Source organism: Balaenoptera ricei, chromosome X (assembly GCF_028023285.1).
Source record: "Balaenoptera ricei isolate mBalRic1 chromosome X, mBalRic1.hap2, whole genome shotgun sequence".
In the NCBI taxonomy this organism is placed as follows: Eukaryota; Metazoa; Chordata; class Mammalia; order Artiodactyla; family Balaenopteridae; genus Balaenoptera; species Balaenoptera ricei.
Window position 1 is genome coordinate 55,444,869 of NC_082660.1, and position 17,061 is coordinate 55,461,929.

The window sequence follows — 17,061 nt, forward strand, 5'->3', positions numbered from 1 at the left end:
AAGAACTAAAGAACAAATAAACAGTGATGAACAACACAATAACTCAAATTACAAATACTCTAAAAGGAATCAATAGCAGAAAAACTGAAGCAGAAGAATGGATAAGTGAGCCAGAAGATAGAATGGTAAAAATAACTAAATAACTACCACAAAGCAGAATAAAGAAAAAAGAATGAAAAGAATTGAGGACAGTCTCAGAGACCTCTGGGACAACATTAAACCCACCAACATTTGAATTATAGGGGTCCCAGAAGAAGAAGAGAAAGAGAAAGTGTCTGAGAAAATATATGAAGAGATTGTAGTCCGAAACTTCCCTAACAAGGGAAAGGAAATAGTTAAGTTCAGGAAGCACAGAGAGTCCCATACAGGGTAAGTCCAAGGAGAAACATGCCAAGACACATATTAATCAAACTATCAAAAATTAAATGCAAAGGAAAAATATTAAAAGCAGCAAGGGAAGATCAACAAATAACATACAAGGAAATCCCCCTAAGGTTATCGGCTGATTTTTCAGCAGAAATTCTGCAGGACAGAAGGGAGTGGCAGGATATATTTAAAGTGATGAAAGGGAAAATCTACAACCAAGATTACTGTACCCAACAAGGATCTCATTCAGATAAGACAGAGAAATCAAAAGCTTTACAGACAAGCAAAAGCTAAGAGAATTCAGCACCAACAAACAAGCTCTACAACAAATGCTAAAGGAAGTTCTCTACATATTAAACACAAGAGAAGAAAAAGACCTACAAAAACAAACCCAAAACAATTAAGAAAATGGTAAAAGGAACACATATATCGATAATTACCTTAAATGTGAATGGATTAAATGCTCCAACCAAATGACACAGACTGGCTGAATGGACACAAAAACAAGACCTGTATATATGCTGTCTACAAAAGACCCATTTCAGACCTAGGAACACATACAGACTGAAAGTGGGGGGATGGAAAGAGATATTCCATGCAAATGGAAGTCAGAAGAAAGCTGGAGCAGCAATACTCATAACAGATGAAGTAGACTTTAAGACTATTGCAAGAGACAAGTAAGGCCACTACATAATGATCAAGGGATCAATCCAAGAAGAAGCTATCACAAATATAAATATATATGCACCCAACATAGGAGCACCACAATACATAAGGCAAATGCTAACAGTTATAAAAAGGGGAAGTTGACAGAAACACAGTAATTCCTGGGGAGTTTAACACCTCACTTACACCAATGGACTGACCATCCAGACAGAAAATTAATAAGGAAACACAGGTTTAAATGACACAATAGACCAGATAGATTTAATTGATATTTATAGGACATTCCATCCGAAAACAGCAGAATACACTTTCTTCTCAAGTGCAAACAGAATGCTCTCCAGGACAGATCACATCTTGGCTCACAAATCAAGACTTGGTAAGTTTAAGAAAATTGAAATGTATCAAGCATCTATTCTTACCACAATGTTATGGGATTAGAAATAAATTACAGAAAAAAAAACTGTAAAAAACAAACACTTGGAGGCTAAACAATATGTTATTAAGCAACCAATGCATAACTGAAGATATAAAAGAGGAAATAAAAAAATACCTAGGGACAAATGACAATGAACACACGATGACCCAAAACCTATGGGATGCAGCAAAAGCAGTTCCAAGAGTGAAGTTTATAACAATAAACTACCTCATGAAACGAGAGGTACTTCAAATAAACAACCTAACCTTACACCTAAAGCAACTAGAGAAAGAAGAACAGACAATCCTAAAGTTAGAAGAAAGAAATCATAAAGATCATAGCAGAAATAAATGAAATAGAAACAAAGAAAACAATAGCAAAGATCAATAAAACTAAAAGCTGGTTCTTTGAAAAGATAAACAAAATTGATAAAATTTTAGCCAGACTCATCATAAAAAAGAGGGAGAGGACTCAAATTAATGACATTAGAAATGAAAAAGGAGAAGTTAAATGGACACTGCAGAAATGCAAAGATCCTAAGAGACTACACAAGCAACTATATGCCAATAAAATGGACAACCTGGAAGAAATCGACAAATTCTTAGAAAGGTATAACATTCCAAGACTGAACCAGGAAGAAATAGAATATATGAACAGACCAATCATAAGCACTGAAATTGAAACGGTGTTGAAAAAATCTTCCAACAAACAAAAGTCCAGGACCGGATGGTTTCAGAGGTGAATTCTATCAGACATTTAGAGAAGAGCTGACCTATCCTTCTCAAACTCTTCCAAAAAATTACAGGGGAAGGAGCACTCCCATACTCATTCTACGAGGCCACCATCACCCTGATACCAAAAGCAGATAAAGATATCACAAAAAAAGATTTACAGACCAATATCAATGATGAATATAAACGTAACTATCCTAAACAGAACACTAGCAAACAGAATCCAGCAACACGTTAAAAGGATCATATACCATGATCAAGTGTGATTTATCCCAGTGATGCAAGGATTCTTCAATATATGCAAATCAATCAATGTGATACAGCACATTCACAAATTGAAGAATAAAAACAATATTATCATGTCAATAGATGCCAAAAATCTTTTGACAAAATTCAATACCCATTTATGATAAAAACACTCCAGAATGTGGGCATAGAGGGAACCTACCTCAACACAATAAAGGCCATATACAACAAACCTGCAGCAAACATCGTTCTCAATGGTGAAAAAGTAAAAGCATTTCCTCTAAGATCAGAAACAAGAAAAGGATGTCCATTCTCACCACTATTATTTAATACAGTTTTGGAAGTCCTAGCTGTGGCAATCAGAGAAGAAAAAGAGATCAAAGGAATCCAATTTGGAAAAGAAGAAGTAAAACTGTTACTCTTTGCAGATGACATGATACTATACATATAAAATCCTAAAGATACCACCAGAAAATGACTAGAGCTAATCAATGAATTTGGTAAAGTTGCAGGATACAAAATTAATGCACAGAAATCTCTTGCATTCCTATACACTAACAATGAAAGATCAGAAAGAGCAATTAAGGAAACAATCCCATTCACCATTGCAACAAAAAGAATAAAATACTTAGGAATAAACCTACCTAAGTAGGTAAAAGTCCTGTACTCAGAAAACTATAAAACACTGTTGAAAGCAATCAAACATGACACAAACAGATGGAGAGATATAACCGTGTTCTTGGATTGGAAGAATCAATATTGCAAAAAATTACTTTACTACCCAAAGCAATCTACATATTCAGTGCCATCTCTATCAAATTACCAATGGCATTTTTCACAGAACTAGAACAAAAAATCTTAAAATTTGTATGGAGACACCAAAGACCCAGAATAGCCTAAGCAGTCTTGAGAATATAAAACGGAGCTGGAGGAATCAGGCTCTGTGACTTCAGAGTATACTACAAAGCTACAGTAAACAAGTCAGTATGGTACCGGCACAAAAACAGAAATATTGATAAATGGAACAGGATAGAAAGCTCAGAGATAAACCTACGCACCTACGGTCAACTAATCTATGACAAAGGAGGCAAGGGTAAACAATAGAGAAAAGACAGCCTCTTCAATAAGTGGTGCTGGGAAAACTGGACAGTTACATGTAAAAGAATGAAATTAGAACACTCCCTAACTCTGTACACAAAATCAATTCAAAATGGATTAAAGACCTAAATGTAAGACCAGATATTATAAAACTCTTAGAGGAAAACATAGGAATAACACTATTTGACATAAATCTCAGCAAGATCTGTTTTGACCCACCTCCTAGAGAAATGGAAATAAAAAACAAATTAAACAAATGGGACATAATGAAACTTAAAAGCTTTTGCACAGCAAAGGAAACCATAAATAAGACGAAAAGACAACCTTCAGAATGGGAGAAAATATTTGCAAATGAAGCAACTGACAAAGAATTAACCTCCAAAATATACAAACAGCTCATGCAACTCAGTATCAAAAAAAGTAACAACCCAATCCAAAAATGGGCAGAAGACCTAAATAGACATTTCTCCAAAGAAGACATACAGATGTCCAAGAGGCACATGAAAAGATGAGCAACATTACTAATTATTAGAGAAATGCAAATCAAAACTACAATGAGGTATCATCTCACACCAGTCAAAATGGCCATCATCAAAAAAATCTAGATAAATGCTGGAGAGGGTGTGGAGAAAATGGAACCCTCTTGCACTTTTGGTAGGAATGTAAATTGACATAGCCACTATGTAGAACAGTATGGATGTTCCTTAAAAAACTAAAAATAGAATTACCATATGACACAGGAGCCCTGCTGCTGAGCATATACCCTGAGAAAACCATAATTCGAAAAGACACATGGATCCCTATGTTCATTGCAGCCCTATTTACAATAGATGGGTCATGGAAGCAACCTAAATGCCCATCGACACACGAATGGATAAAGATGTGGTACATGTATACTATGGAATATTACTCAGCCAGAAAAAGGGGATGAAATTGGGTTATTTGTAGAGACGTGGATGGACCTAGAGACTGTCATACAGAGTGAAATAAGTCAGAAAGAGAAAAACCAATACCATATATTAATGCATATATGTGGAATCTAGCATAATGGTACAGATGAACCACTTTTCAAGGCAGAAATAGAGACACAGTTGTAGGGAACAAAAGTATGGACACCAAGGGGGGAAAGGGAGGTGGGATGAATTGGGAGATTGGAGTTGACGTATATACACTAATATGTATAAAGTAGATAACTAATGTGAACCTGCTGTATAGCACAGGGAACTCTACTTTGCTGTACAGCAGAAACTAACACAACCTTGTAAACAACTATACTCCAATTTAAAAAAAAATAACCATACTTAGTAAAAATTTCTTGCCATGTGTTTTAAAGCTGATCAAATTTGTGCACCTACTTATGAAATTATAGAGTCAAAATAAAGAAGTTAATGAATATTGAATGCATATGTTAAATATTTGATGTAATAATTTTATGCATGTATTTTTAAAACTCTCTCTGGAGAAATTTATGTTATTATATTTTATTTTTCTATTGGAGAATAGTTATTTATAATGTTATATTAATTTCAGATGTATAGTTTAGTAATTCAATATTTTTATAGATTATACTCCATTTAAATTTGTTATAAAATATTGGTTATATTTTCTGTGCTTTATATTACATACTTGTTTCTTACTTATTTTATACCTAGTGTTTTTTACATCTTAATCACCTTCCCTTTTCTTGCAATTCTCCCCACCCCACTCCCCACTGGTAACCACTAGTTTGTTTTCTGTATGTATGAGTCTGTTTCTGTTTTGTTATATTTATTCTTTTGTTTTATTTTTTAGATTCCACATATAAGTGAAAACATACAGTATTTGACTTTCTCTGTCTGAATTACTTAACAAGCATAATAACCCCCAGATCCATCCACGTTGTTGCAAATAACAAAAGTTCATTCATTTTTATGGCTGAGTAAATTTCCATTGTATATATATACCACATCTTATTTATCCATTTATCTGTTGAGGGACACAGGGTGCTTTCATAACTCGACTATTGCAAATAATGCTACTATGGACATTGGGGTACATATATCTTGTCAAATTAGTGTTTTTGTTTTCTTTGGATATATACACAGGAATGAAATTGTGGTATCATATGGTAGTTCTATTTTTCATTTTTTGAGGAATATCCATACCATTTCTATGGTGGCTGTACGAATTTTCAACCCACCACCACTGAACTAGGGTTCCCTTTTCTCCACATAGTTTCCAACATTTCTTATCTGTGGTCTTTTTGAAAATAGCCATTCTGACCGATGTGAGGTGATATCTCATTGTAGTTTTGATTTTCATTACTCTGGCAATTAAAGATGTTGAGCATATTTTCATGTGGCTGTTAGCCATCTGTATGTGTTCTTTGGAAAATATCTATTCAGGTCTTCTGCCCCTTTTTTAACTGGGTTTTTTAGTTTTTTGATATTGAGTTGTATGAGCTGTTTAAATATCTTTGATATTAAGCAATTATTGTTCACATAATTTGCAAATATTTTCTCCTATTCCATAGGTTGGCTTTTTGTTTTCTCAATGATTTCCTTTGCTGTGCAAAACCTTTTAAGTTTAATTAGGTCCCATTTGATTATTTTTCCTTTTGTTTCACTTACTTAAGAAGACAGATCCAAAAAAATATTGCTAAGACATGTCAAAAAGTGTACTGACTATGTTTTATTCTAGGAGTATTATGGTTTCTGGTCTTACATTTAGGTCTTTAATCCATTTTGAATTTATTTTTGTATATGGTGAGAGAAATTTTTCTAATTTTATTCTTTTACATGTAGCTGTTCAGTTTTTCCAGCACCACTTATTGAAAAAACTGTCTTTGCCCAGTGTCTCCTTTGTTATAGATTAATTGACCATATGCGTGGGTTTTTTTCTGGGCTGTCTATCCTGTTCCATTGATCCGTGTGTCTTTTTTTATTTTTTTTTTTTGCAAGTAACATAGTGTTTTGATTACTGCAGATGTATGGTATAGTGTGAAGTCAGGGACTGTGATACCTCCAGCTTCGTTTTTTTCCTCAAGACTGCTTGGCTATTCATGATCTTTTGTAGTTCCATATAAATTTTAGGATTATTTGTTCTAGTTCTATGAAAAATGTCATGGGTATTTTGATAGGGATTTAATTAATATGTAAATTGTTTTGCAAGTATGTACATTTTAACAATATTAACTCTTCCAATCCATGAACACAAGATATCTTTCCATTTTTCTGTATCATCAGTTTCTTTCATCAGTGTCTTATATATTTGAGAATATAGGTCTTACACCTCTTTTGTTAAGTTTATTCCTAGGTATAATATTCTTATTGATATGATTGTAAATGGGATTTTTTCCTGTGCTTTCTCTTTATGATAGTTCATTATTAGTGCACAGAAAAGCAACAGAGTTCTGTATATTAATAATCTATCCTGCCACTTTAGTGAATTCATGGATCAGTTCTAATAGAGTTTTGGTGGAAATGCTAGAGTTTTCTATATATAGCATCATGTCATCTGTAAATATAACAGTTTACATATTCCATCCAATTCTGATACTTTTCATTTTTTTTTTGTATGATTGCTGTAGCTAGGACTTCCAATACTATGTTAAATGGAAGTGGTGAGAGTGGGCATCTTTGTCTTGGTTCTGATTTTAGAGGAATAGTTTTCAGGTTTTCACCATTGAGTATGATGTTAGTTGCAGTTTAGCATAAGTGACCTTTATTATGCTGAGATATATTCTCTCTATACTAACTTTGTTGAAAGTTTTATCATGAACAGGTGTTTGATTTTGTTAAATGCTCTTTCTGTATCTACTGAGATGGCCATGTGATTCTTATCCTTTGTTTTGTTAATGTGATATATCACAATTATTGAATTGTGGATATTGAGCCATCCTTGCATCCCTGGAATAAATCCCACTTGGTCATGGTGTATGATCCTTTTTATATATTATTGAATTTGGTTTGCTAATATTTTGTTTAAGATGTTTGCATCTATATTCATCAGGGATATTGGCCTGTAATTTTCTTGCTTTGTAGTGTCTTTGTCTGATTTTGGTATCAGAGTAAGGGTGGCCTCATAGAATGAATTTGGGAGTGTTCCCTCCTCTTCAATTTTTTGGAATATTTTGAGAAGTATAGAAATCCACTCTTCTTAATATGTTTGGTAGAATTCACCTGTGAATCTATCTATTCCTGGACTTTTGTTTTTGGGGAGTTTTTAAATTGCTGATTCAATTTCAGTAGCAGTAATTGGTTTGCCCAGATTGTCTATTACTTCCTTATTCAGTATTGGAAGATTGTTTGTTTCTAGACGTGCATCCATTTCTCCTAGGTTGTCCAATTTGTCTGCATTTAACTGTTCATAGTATTCTCTTGTGATTGTTTGTATTTCTGTGATATTGTCCATAATTTCTCTTATTTCATTTCTTATTTTGTTTATTTCAGCCCTTTCTCTTATTTTCTTAATGAGCCCAGTTAAAGGCTTATCAATAATGTTTATTTTTTTAAAGATACCATTCTTTGGTTTCATTGATCTTTTCTATTTTTGTAGGGTCTCTATTTTGTTTATTTTCCCTCTCATATTTATTAATTCTATCCTTCTGCTGAATATGATCTTTGTTTTTCTTTTTCTCATTCCTTTAATTGGTAGTTTCGGTTGCTTGAGATTTTTCTTGTTTCTTGAGGTAGGCCTGCCTCACTACAAACTTCCCTCTTAGAAGTACTTGTGTTATGTCACATAGATTTTGGAAAGTTGCACTTTTATTTTCGTTGGCCCCAAGTTATTTTCTGATTTCCTCTATGATTTCTTTGTTGACCTATTGGTTTGTTAGTAGCATGCTGTTTGTTCTCCACATGTTTATTTTTTTCCATTTTTCTTCCTGTAATTTATTTCTAGTTTTATTCCACTGTGGTTGGAAAAAATGCTTGATATAATTTTTATGCCCTTAAATTTGTTGAGACTTGTATTTTTTTGGACTAGCATATAATCTGTCCTGAAAAATGTTCCATGTTAACTTGAAAAGAATGTGTTTTCTGCTGTTTTTGAATGCAATGTCCTGTAGATATCTATTATGTCCAACTGGTCTATTGTGTCATTTAAGACCATTGTTGCCTTATTCATTTTCTGTCTGGATTATCTGTCCTTTGATGCCAGTGAGGTGTTAAAGTTTCCTACTATTATTGTATTATTGACAATTTCTCCCTTTATGTCTGTTAATATTTGCTTTATATATTTAGGTTCTGCTATAGTAGACACATACATGTTAATGAATGTTATAGCCACTTCTTGTATTGATCCCTTTATCATTACATAATGTCCTTTGTTTTTTGTTATAGGCTTTCTTTTCAATGCTACTTTGCACTTGTTTTTCATTTCCATTTGCATGGAATATCATTTTCTATCCCCTCACTTTCAGTCTGTCTGTATCTTTAGATCTGAATTACATCTCTTGTAGACAACATATGGATGGGTCATCTATCCATATGTTGCCTACAAGAGACATATGGTCATCCACCCTACGTCTTTTGGTTGGGCATTTTGTTCATTCACATTTAATGCAGTTATTGATATGTATGTACTTATTGCCCTTTTGTTATTTGTTTTCTGGGTGTTTGTGTAGTTCTTTTTTTCTTTTCTTCTTTTAATCTATCCCTTTGCGGTTTGATTATTTTCTTTAGTGTTATGTTTGTGTTCCTTTCTCTCTAGTTTTTGTATATCTATTGTAGGTTTTTGATTTGTGGTTACCATAAAGTTCATGTATGTTGACCTAAAGCTATATCTACTCTTTTAAATTTATAGTCATTTAAGTTCAAACACATTCTAAAAGCTCTATGTTTTTTACTCCCCCCTAACTTTTGTGGTTTTTATGTTATACTTTACATCTTTATGTCTGCCCCTTAAGTGTTTATTTTAGTTATAGTTGCTTTTACAATTTTTGTCTTTTAACCTTCTTATGATCTTATTTAAGTGGTTGATTCACAGCCTTTCCTATGTATTTGCCTTTACCAGTGGGATTTTTGCTACAATTTTACCTGTAATTTCTTATTGCTTGTTGTAGCACTTTTCACTTAAAGAAGACCCTTTAACACTTCATGTAAGGTTGCTTTAGTAAGGACGAACTCTTAAGTTTTGCTAGCCTGAGTTGTTTTTTTTTTAAATCTCTCCTTCAATTCCGAATGATAATCTTGCTGGGTAGAGTATCCTAACTTTTAGTTTTTTCCCTTTCAGTGCTTTAAATAAAACACACCAGTTTCTCCTGGCTTGCAAAGTTTCTGCTGAAAAATCAGCTGATAGCCTTATGGGGTTTTTTCTTGTATGTGATTTGTTTTTTCTCTTGCTGTCTTTAAAATTCTCTCTTTAACTTTTGCCATTTTTTTAATGATATATCTTGGTGTGGGTCTCTTTGGGTTCATCTTGTTTACAACTTTCTGTGCTTCCTATTTCTGGATATTTGTTTCCTTCTTCAGGTTCAGGAAGTTTTCAGCCATAATTTCTTCAAACACATTTTCTACTCTTTTCTCCTTCTCTTCTGCTTCTGGGACCCCTATAGTGCAATGTTAGTATGCTTGATATTGTCCCAGATTTCCTTAAACTATTCTAATTTTTTTAAAAAAAATTATTTGTTTTCTTTTTTTTGCTGTTCAGATTGTGTGATTTACTTCATTGTATCTTCCAGATCACTTATGCTTTCTTGTTTATCACCTAATCTGCTGCTATCAATCTGGTGTATTTTTTCTTTTCACTTATTGTATTCTTCAGCTCTGACTGTTTCTTTTTTATATTTTCTAGATCTTTGTTAAAATTCTCACTGAGATTATCTATTCTTTTCCTTAGTTCAGTTGGCATTCTTACTACTATTGCTTTGAACTCTTTATCAGTCAACTTATTTATTTCTGTTTTATTAGGGTTTTTTTTTTCAGTTCTTTTCTTGTCCCTTAACTTGAAACATATTTCTTTGTCTTCTCATTTTGTTTAATTTTCTCTATCTCTATGAAATTAGGTGAAACAGTTACCTATCCATCCCACTCTTGAATATGTCCTTGTGTAGGAGCATCCCTATGCAGTCTGCATGTGAGCATGTGCCATGTCTTCCTCCAAGGTGTGTTGGCAGACACTTCCTTAGTAGGAGGAAGGGCTGGAGATGGAGGTGCTAGTGCCAGAGCCAGATGCAAACCAATCTTTCTTCTATGCTAATTAACCATCACCCCCCCCATCAGGAGTGTGGTCTTGGTCCATGGGGCTGGAGCAAGAGCCTTAAGGAATTTTGGTTTCTCCTGGCTGAATGGCAGTCTCCTCTTTATTTTGTGATATTGCTGAGGCCTGAGGGCTTGGGGCTGCACCTGTGCTGGTTTCACTTTTTTCCAGGTGTTTGCACCTTGGTTAGAGACTGGGTCAGGGTTGGAGAAGTTGTTGCTATTTCACTGAGCTGGCCCCACCCTCTCCCATATGTACACAGGGATGTGTGCTCTGAATATGGAAGTTTCCAACCTGGATCTAGTCTCACTCCCTTCTGAGAGTGTGCAGGGTTGTGTGATCTGGCAGTTGTGGTCTCCACCCTTTAGCTAGCCTCGCTCCCTTCCAAGTGTGTGCACCAATGTGAGTACTGGCAATGGCTGCTTCCACCCTAGTCAGGTCCAAGCCAGCTACATTCCATCCATATATGCACTGTCTCATTGGCAATGGAAGCCACTGCCTTAGTGGGGAGCAGCACCAGAGCAAGAGGGCCTGGAGCAGGAGGCTGGTGCAGTCAGAGGGGGTGTGCTGGGTGGTCCTGGCAGGCTAGCCAGAGCCCCAGACAGTTTTCAATTTGCTGCCCCCATGTTATGGCCGAGAGTAAGCAAGTCTGTGTGTTAATTCTTTCAGGGTGGAAGTTAACTTTCTTACAGACCTCTGGTAAGCCCCACTGGTTTTCACACCAGCTAAGGGGGCTCATCTTTCCCATCAGAGCATCTCAGGGCTGAGGTGCTCAATATGTGGCTTGAACCTCTTGCTCTCCAGGGAGAATCCCCAAGCCTGTGATATCCTCCTCCTCTTCTGTATCCTCTGTGAGGAGTGCAGGTCCTGACCAGATTGCTTCTTCACCCTTCCCATCAGACTCCATGTGGGTCTTTCATTATAGCCTTGGTTGTAGAAGAGCTGGCCTGCTAGTCCCCAGGTTGACTTCAGTGAGAGTTGTTCTACATGTAGTTGCACTTTTGATGTATTCATGAGGGAGGTGAGCCCAGCATTCTCCTACTCTGCCATCTTGATCTCTTCATGGTGTACTTAAACGATTGATGTTCAAAAAGGTTATTGATATAGTTGGATTAATTCCTTAATATTCTTTACTGTTTTCTAATTGTTGCCTTTATAGTTTGAACCTATGTTTTTTTTTCCCCTCCTTTTCTTCATCTTATGGTTTTAAACTGATCATTTTATATGATTCCATTTTTCTACTTTCTTAGTGTATGTTATACTTATTTTTTTTTAACTTTTCTTAGTGATTGCCATAGAATTTGCATTATACACTACACCTAATCCAAGTTCAATTTCAAATAACACTATTACCACCTCATGGGCAGTGTGTGTACCTTACAACACCAAAATAATTCTAATTCCTCCCTCTTATTCCTTGTATCATTGCTGTCATTTGTTTCACTTATTATAAACATACACAAGAACACATAATCAAATATATTGTTATTTTTTTCAGCAAGCTGCTTCTGTTAGATCAATTAAGAGTAAGAAAAATAAAATTTTTATTTTACCTTCACTTATTACTTCTTTGATTCCTTTCTTTACTTCATGTAGATCCAAGTTTCTGACCTATATATATTTTTCTTCTCTCTAAAGAACTTATTTTAACATTATTTTGCAAGTCAGTTCTACTGGCAACAAATTCCCTCAGTTTTTTATATGTCTGAAAAAGTCTTTATTTCTCCTTCACTTTTGAAGGATAATTTCTCAGGGTAGAGAATTCTAGGTTGACAGTTTCTATTTTTCTCTCTCTCAACACTAAATATTTCTCTATTCTCTTTTTGCTTATATAGCCTCTGAGAATTTGGATGTGATTCTGATCTTTTTCATTTAGAGTTGAAGTGTTATTTTTCCTGTAGCTTCTTTCAGGATTTTTCTTTATTTTTGATTTTCTGTAATTTCAAAATTGTATGGCTCGGTGCAGTTTTGTGGCATTTATCCTAATTGGTGTCCTCTGTGGTTCCTGAGTCTGTAATTTGGTGTCTGATATTAAGGAATTTTTTAGTCATTATTGTTTCAAATATTTCTTCTGTTTCTTTCTTTCTTCTCTTTCTGATATTCCCATTACATGAATGTTACAAATTTTTTTTTTTTTAGTTTTCCCATAGTCCTAAATGTTCTTTTCTTTTCAGTCTTTGTTCTCTTTGCTTTTCAGTTTTTGAGGATTCTATTGCATTATCTTCTACCTCAGAAATCCTTTCTTCAGTTGTATCCAGTCTACTAGTGAGCTCATCAAAGCCATTCTTCATTTTTGTTGCAGTGTTTTATTTATTTATTTTTAAACTCTAGCAATAATATCAATAGCAATAACAGTAATGATAACAACAGTTGCTCTTCTTTACCCTTCTTATATACCAGGTACTGTGCTAAGAACTTGGGATGAATTATCTAATTAATTCTTCTTAGTTATCCTGGAAGGTGGCTAAGATTATTATCTCCATTTTGATGAAACTAAGGTACCAAGAGGTTAAGTAACCTACTCAGGTAGCAACTGGCACAGCCAGAGTTAGAACCCAGGTCTCTGTGACCCCAGAGTCACAAACTTAATCATTTTGCTAAACTGAATATTAATATATCCCAGTTCAACTGTATGTAAATGTATTACCATTAGCTCCTGGATTCCCACTTGACGGGCTGACATCCTCCCCAGTGACTGAGGCCAGACAAAGCCTCTACCTCCAGGAATAGAGGATCTGTGATTCTAAGAGAAATAGTGGAAGGACCCCATTTGCCAAATGGTTTCAACTCAAATACTAGACATACCTGATAAAAATGTATCAGCCTAAAAAATATAGACATGATGTGGGACTTTGTGGATGACAATCCTCTATTTTACATTCAATCAGCAGATTTATATTCTTTGTTATTCTTAAAAGTCCATCTTTTGCTTCCAAACAAGTAAAAAGCATATTAAAGGGGCTTCCCTGGTGGTGCAGTGGTTGAGAATCTGCCTGCCAATGCAGGGGACAAGGGTTCAAGCCCTGGTGGGAAGATCCCACATGCCGCGGAGCAACTGGGCCTGTGAGCCACAACTACTGAGCTTGCGCGTCTGGAGCCTATGCTCCGCAACAAGAGAGGCCGCGATAGTGAGAGGCCCACGCACCACAATGAAGAGTGGCCCCCGCTTGCCGCAACTAGAGAAAGCCTTTGCACAGAAACGAAGACCCAATGCAGCCTAAAATTAATTAATTAATTAATTAATTTTTAAAAAAAGCATATTAAAGAAACCCGAAGTTCACAGGTTACTAACTCAGCACTCAATCTGTTGGGTTCGCTGCTTTGTAAATTAACCATGACACTAAAATCTCTTTATGCACTGGTTGAATCACTTTTAATTAATATGAGAGCAGTAGGTTCTTCAGAAAAAAATACCTCCACTTATCAAAATGTGGTATTCTTCCAAAGGAAGTGAATATCATGTTCAAGGCATCTGTTTTCTTCACAAAACAAAACATTTTGAGGGAGCTGTTTTTCCCATAGTGACAACATGAAGATTTGAATAACTTCATCAAAGCAGGACTTCTCCTGATCAGCTAACCTCAAACCACTCAGAGAAGGCCATGATGAGTTTTCACAATGGACCCACTTTTCCAGATATTTGAATTTGCTTTGTGTGAACAATCAGAGCCTCTGAGGTGAATGCATAGATCACGTGAACCAGTAAACAGACTTTGCAACGTGAATGCTATTCCCACACTGAAAAATTTAGCAATTTGTTTTTGGTTTTGTTTTTTTCTTGCGGAGTTTTGGAAGGAAATGAAATGAAGTAACTGTAATAGGAAAAAAATCATGATATATAACAGCCATATTTTTTGACAGAAATCTGCCAAATATTCTTTACCTTAAAAGGACACTGTAAAATGCCATAATCATTTTTTAAATTGACTTAATTAGAAAAGACCAAATGTATATATAAAGGATAATGCATGGATCCATCAATTTGTTTTCTGAACAGAAAGGTTAGGCAGCCCCTTCTCCACCCTCACATCTCTCCAGGGGACAAACCTAGTGGGGTGGTACTATGGACGCCTGCTGGCAGGGAAGACAACAGAGGGTTGATGGAGAGAAGGCTGGAAGCCAGGCAGAGGAAAGAGGAAGGTCACTGTCATTTATTTGAGAAAATTCTTTCATATAGGCATGGGGTTGGGGGCAGTGGAACAAGGGTTTCTCCTTGAGGCAAATTTGGAGAGCTGTGTTGTGGAATTCTTCAATAGCATAGGAGCAGGAAAATGTTGCATTAAGGCCCCCTTCCTTTTATCTGTAACAGCTTTATTGTGATATAATTCACATAACATAAATTTCAACCTTTAAGAAGTATACATTTCAGTGCTTTTTAGAATATTCACAGAATTGTGTAATCACTAACACAATCAATTTTAGATAATTTTTATTACCCCAAAAGAAATCCATTAGCAGTCATTCCCGTCTACTTCCCAGCCCTTGGCAACCAATAATTCACTTTCTGTCTCTATGGATTTGCTTATTTTTGACATTTCATATAAATGGAACCATAAAAATCCTTTTGAGTCTGGCTTCTTTCACATAGCATAATGTTTCACCCATTGTAGTATCAGTGTCAGTATCATATCAGTATTTCATTTCTTTTTATGGTTGAATAGTATTCTGTTGTTATAGAGATATAACACATTTTGTTTATCTATCCATCACTTGATGGACATTTGGTTTTTTCCACCTTTGGCAATTATGAATAAAGCTGCTATGAACATTTATGTACAAGTTTTTGTGTAGACATGTTTTCATTTCTTTTGGGTATATCGCTAGGAATGGAATTGATGTTGATATGGTAACTGCATGTCAAACTTTTTGAGAAACTGTAAGACCCCACTTTTAACAATTTGAGTGTTTACTATGTCTTAGGCATTGTGGTATTTTCCATGTTAGCTGTAAACTGATTTACTCCTTGTAACAATTCTGCAAAGTAATTACTAACTACTTTTATTCCCATATGACAGGTGAGGAAAATGAGGCTCAGAGAGGGGATGTCATCTGCTTATGGTCCCACAGCTAGGAAGTGGATGATGAAGCTGGGATTCGAACTCAGGCCGTTTGGCTCCAGAGTTCTTGGAGGAGGAGATGGCCAGACAGACATAAAACAATTCTTGCTCTGAAAAAAAATGATGATTTCAGATTAGCATATTTGTTTTATAGCAGAGGTTTGGAATTTGGCTTTCACTGACTAATCTTTTTAGTTTAACCAAGTGGTTAAAAGTGCAAACCCTACAGCCAGATGGTTTGGGCTTGAGTCCAAACTCTGTCACTCACTACTTGTATGACTTTGGACAATTTACTTAACCAATATGTGCCTCAGTTACCTCATATGCAAAATGGTTAAATAATGGTATTTTTCTTATAGGGCTATTGTGAGGATTAAATTGATTTAATACGTGTAATGCACTTAGAATAGGGCTTGTGTATATGGTAAGTGTTCAGTAAATCTTAATGAAATATGGACCAGCATTTCCAAACATTTTTGATCCTCTACCCCATCAGTAAAACATTTCTGAGCACAACTTCCCAATATAGGTGTATTTATTATAAGCATGTGCTACTGACAATCCATTTTAATTATTGGGACAAATTAAGTTCCTTCTTATTTTTTAAATAATAGAGATGTTTTAATATTTTATTCTGTATTCCTCATGGATGATCTTGTGTCCTTTACTCTGACCATGTGCCCTGTCCCAGATGGGGTACCCAGGTCTGGAGTGAGAGCAGAACTGACTTATCCCAGGTTTTTTAATATTGCTATGATACAGGGTTTCTGGACCTGTGTCTCTACCTATGTGGGTAGGGGAAGGGATAGGAGCAGGCAAGATGAAGAAGGAACTTCTAAGTGTTACAAGAATGAGCTCTTTCTATTAGGGGTTTCCTCAGGGGGAAGGAGAGTGTCTGGTTACCTATAAAACAATGAGTGGTTTCCATTTTATAGACAAGTACACCTTACCAGGTAAAGGGAATGACCTCAATCTCTCTCTGGGCAGGTATAAAATTCAGGTGAGTACTTGCTGTGTTGGGCTCCTTTTAGTCCTCAGAACTGAGGACAGCAGAAGAGACCAGTAAAGACTCCCTGTCTCAGCTATGTTGGGTTTCTGGTCTCAGTGAGCACAGAGGACATGCTGAACCCAAAAAGAACAGAGTGAAACTTTCAGGGTTCCTCTGGACCATTCTGCCTTTCCTTTCAGGGAAAAGGGAGCTGGACAGGGATTTAGCGGAATTTGAGTCACCTCAAATTTGAGTCACCCTCCTTCAGTTTAGAGAAGGGAAAACTATGATCCTGGAAAACCTCCTTCCCTCTTT

The 17,061-nt window shown here is 35.5% G+C and overlaps 1 protein-coding gene across 2 annotated transcripts in view; it reads right to left on the minus strand.

The window, feature by feature from the left end:
- Nucleotides 1–15,498: 15,498 nt before the first annotated feature.
- Nucleotides 15,499–17,061, minus strand: part of ARHGEF9 (Cdc42 guanine nucleotide exchange factor 9) — a 228,719-nt gene continuing 227,156 nt past the window's right edge. For both annotated transcript variants that reach the window (XM_059910557.1, XM_059910551.1), the window contains one exon: nt 15,499–15,868. In XM_059910557.1, the coding sequence (XP_059766540.1) occupies nt 15,747–15,868 (122 nt within the window). In that variant the 3' untranslated portion in view covers nt 15,499–15,746. The remainder of the gene's footprint in view (nt 15,869–17,061) is intronic.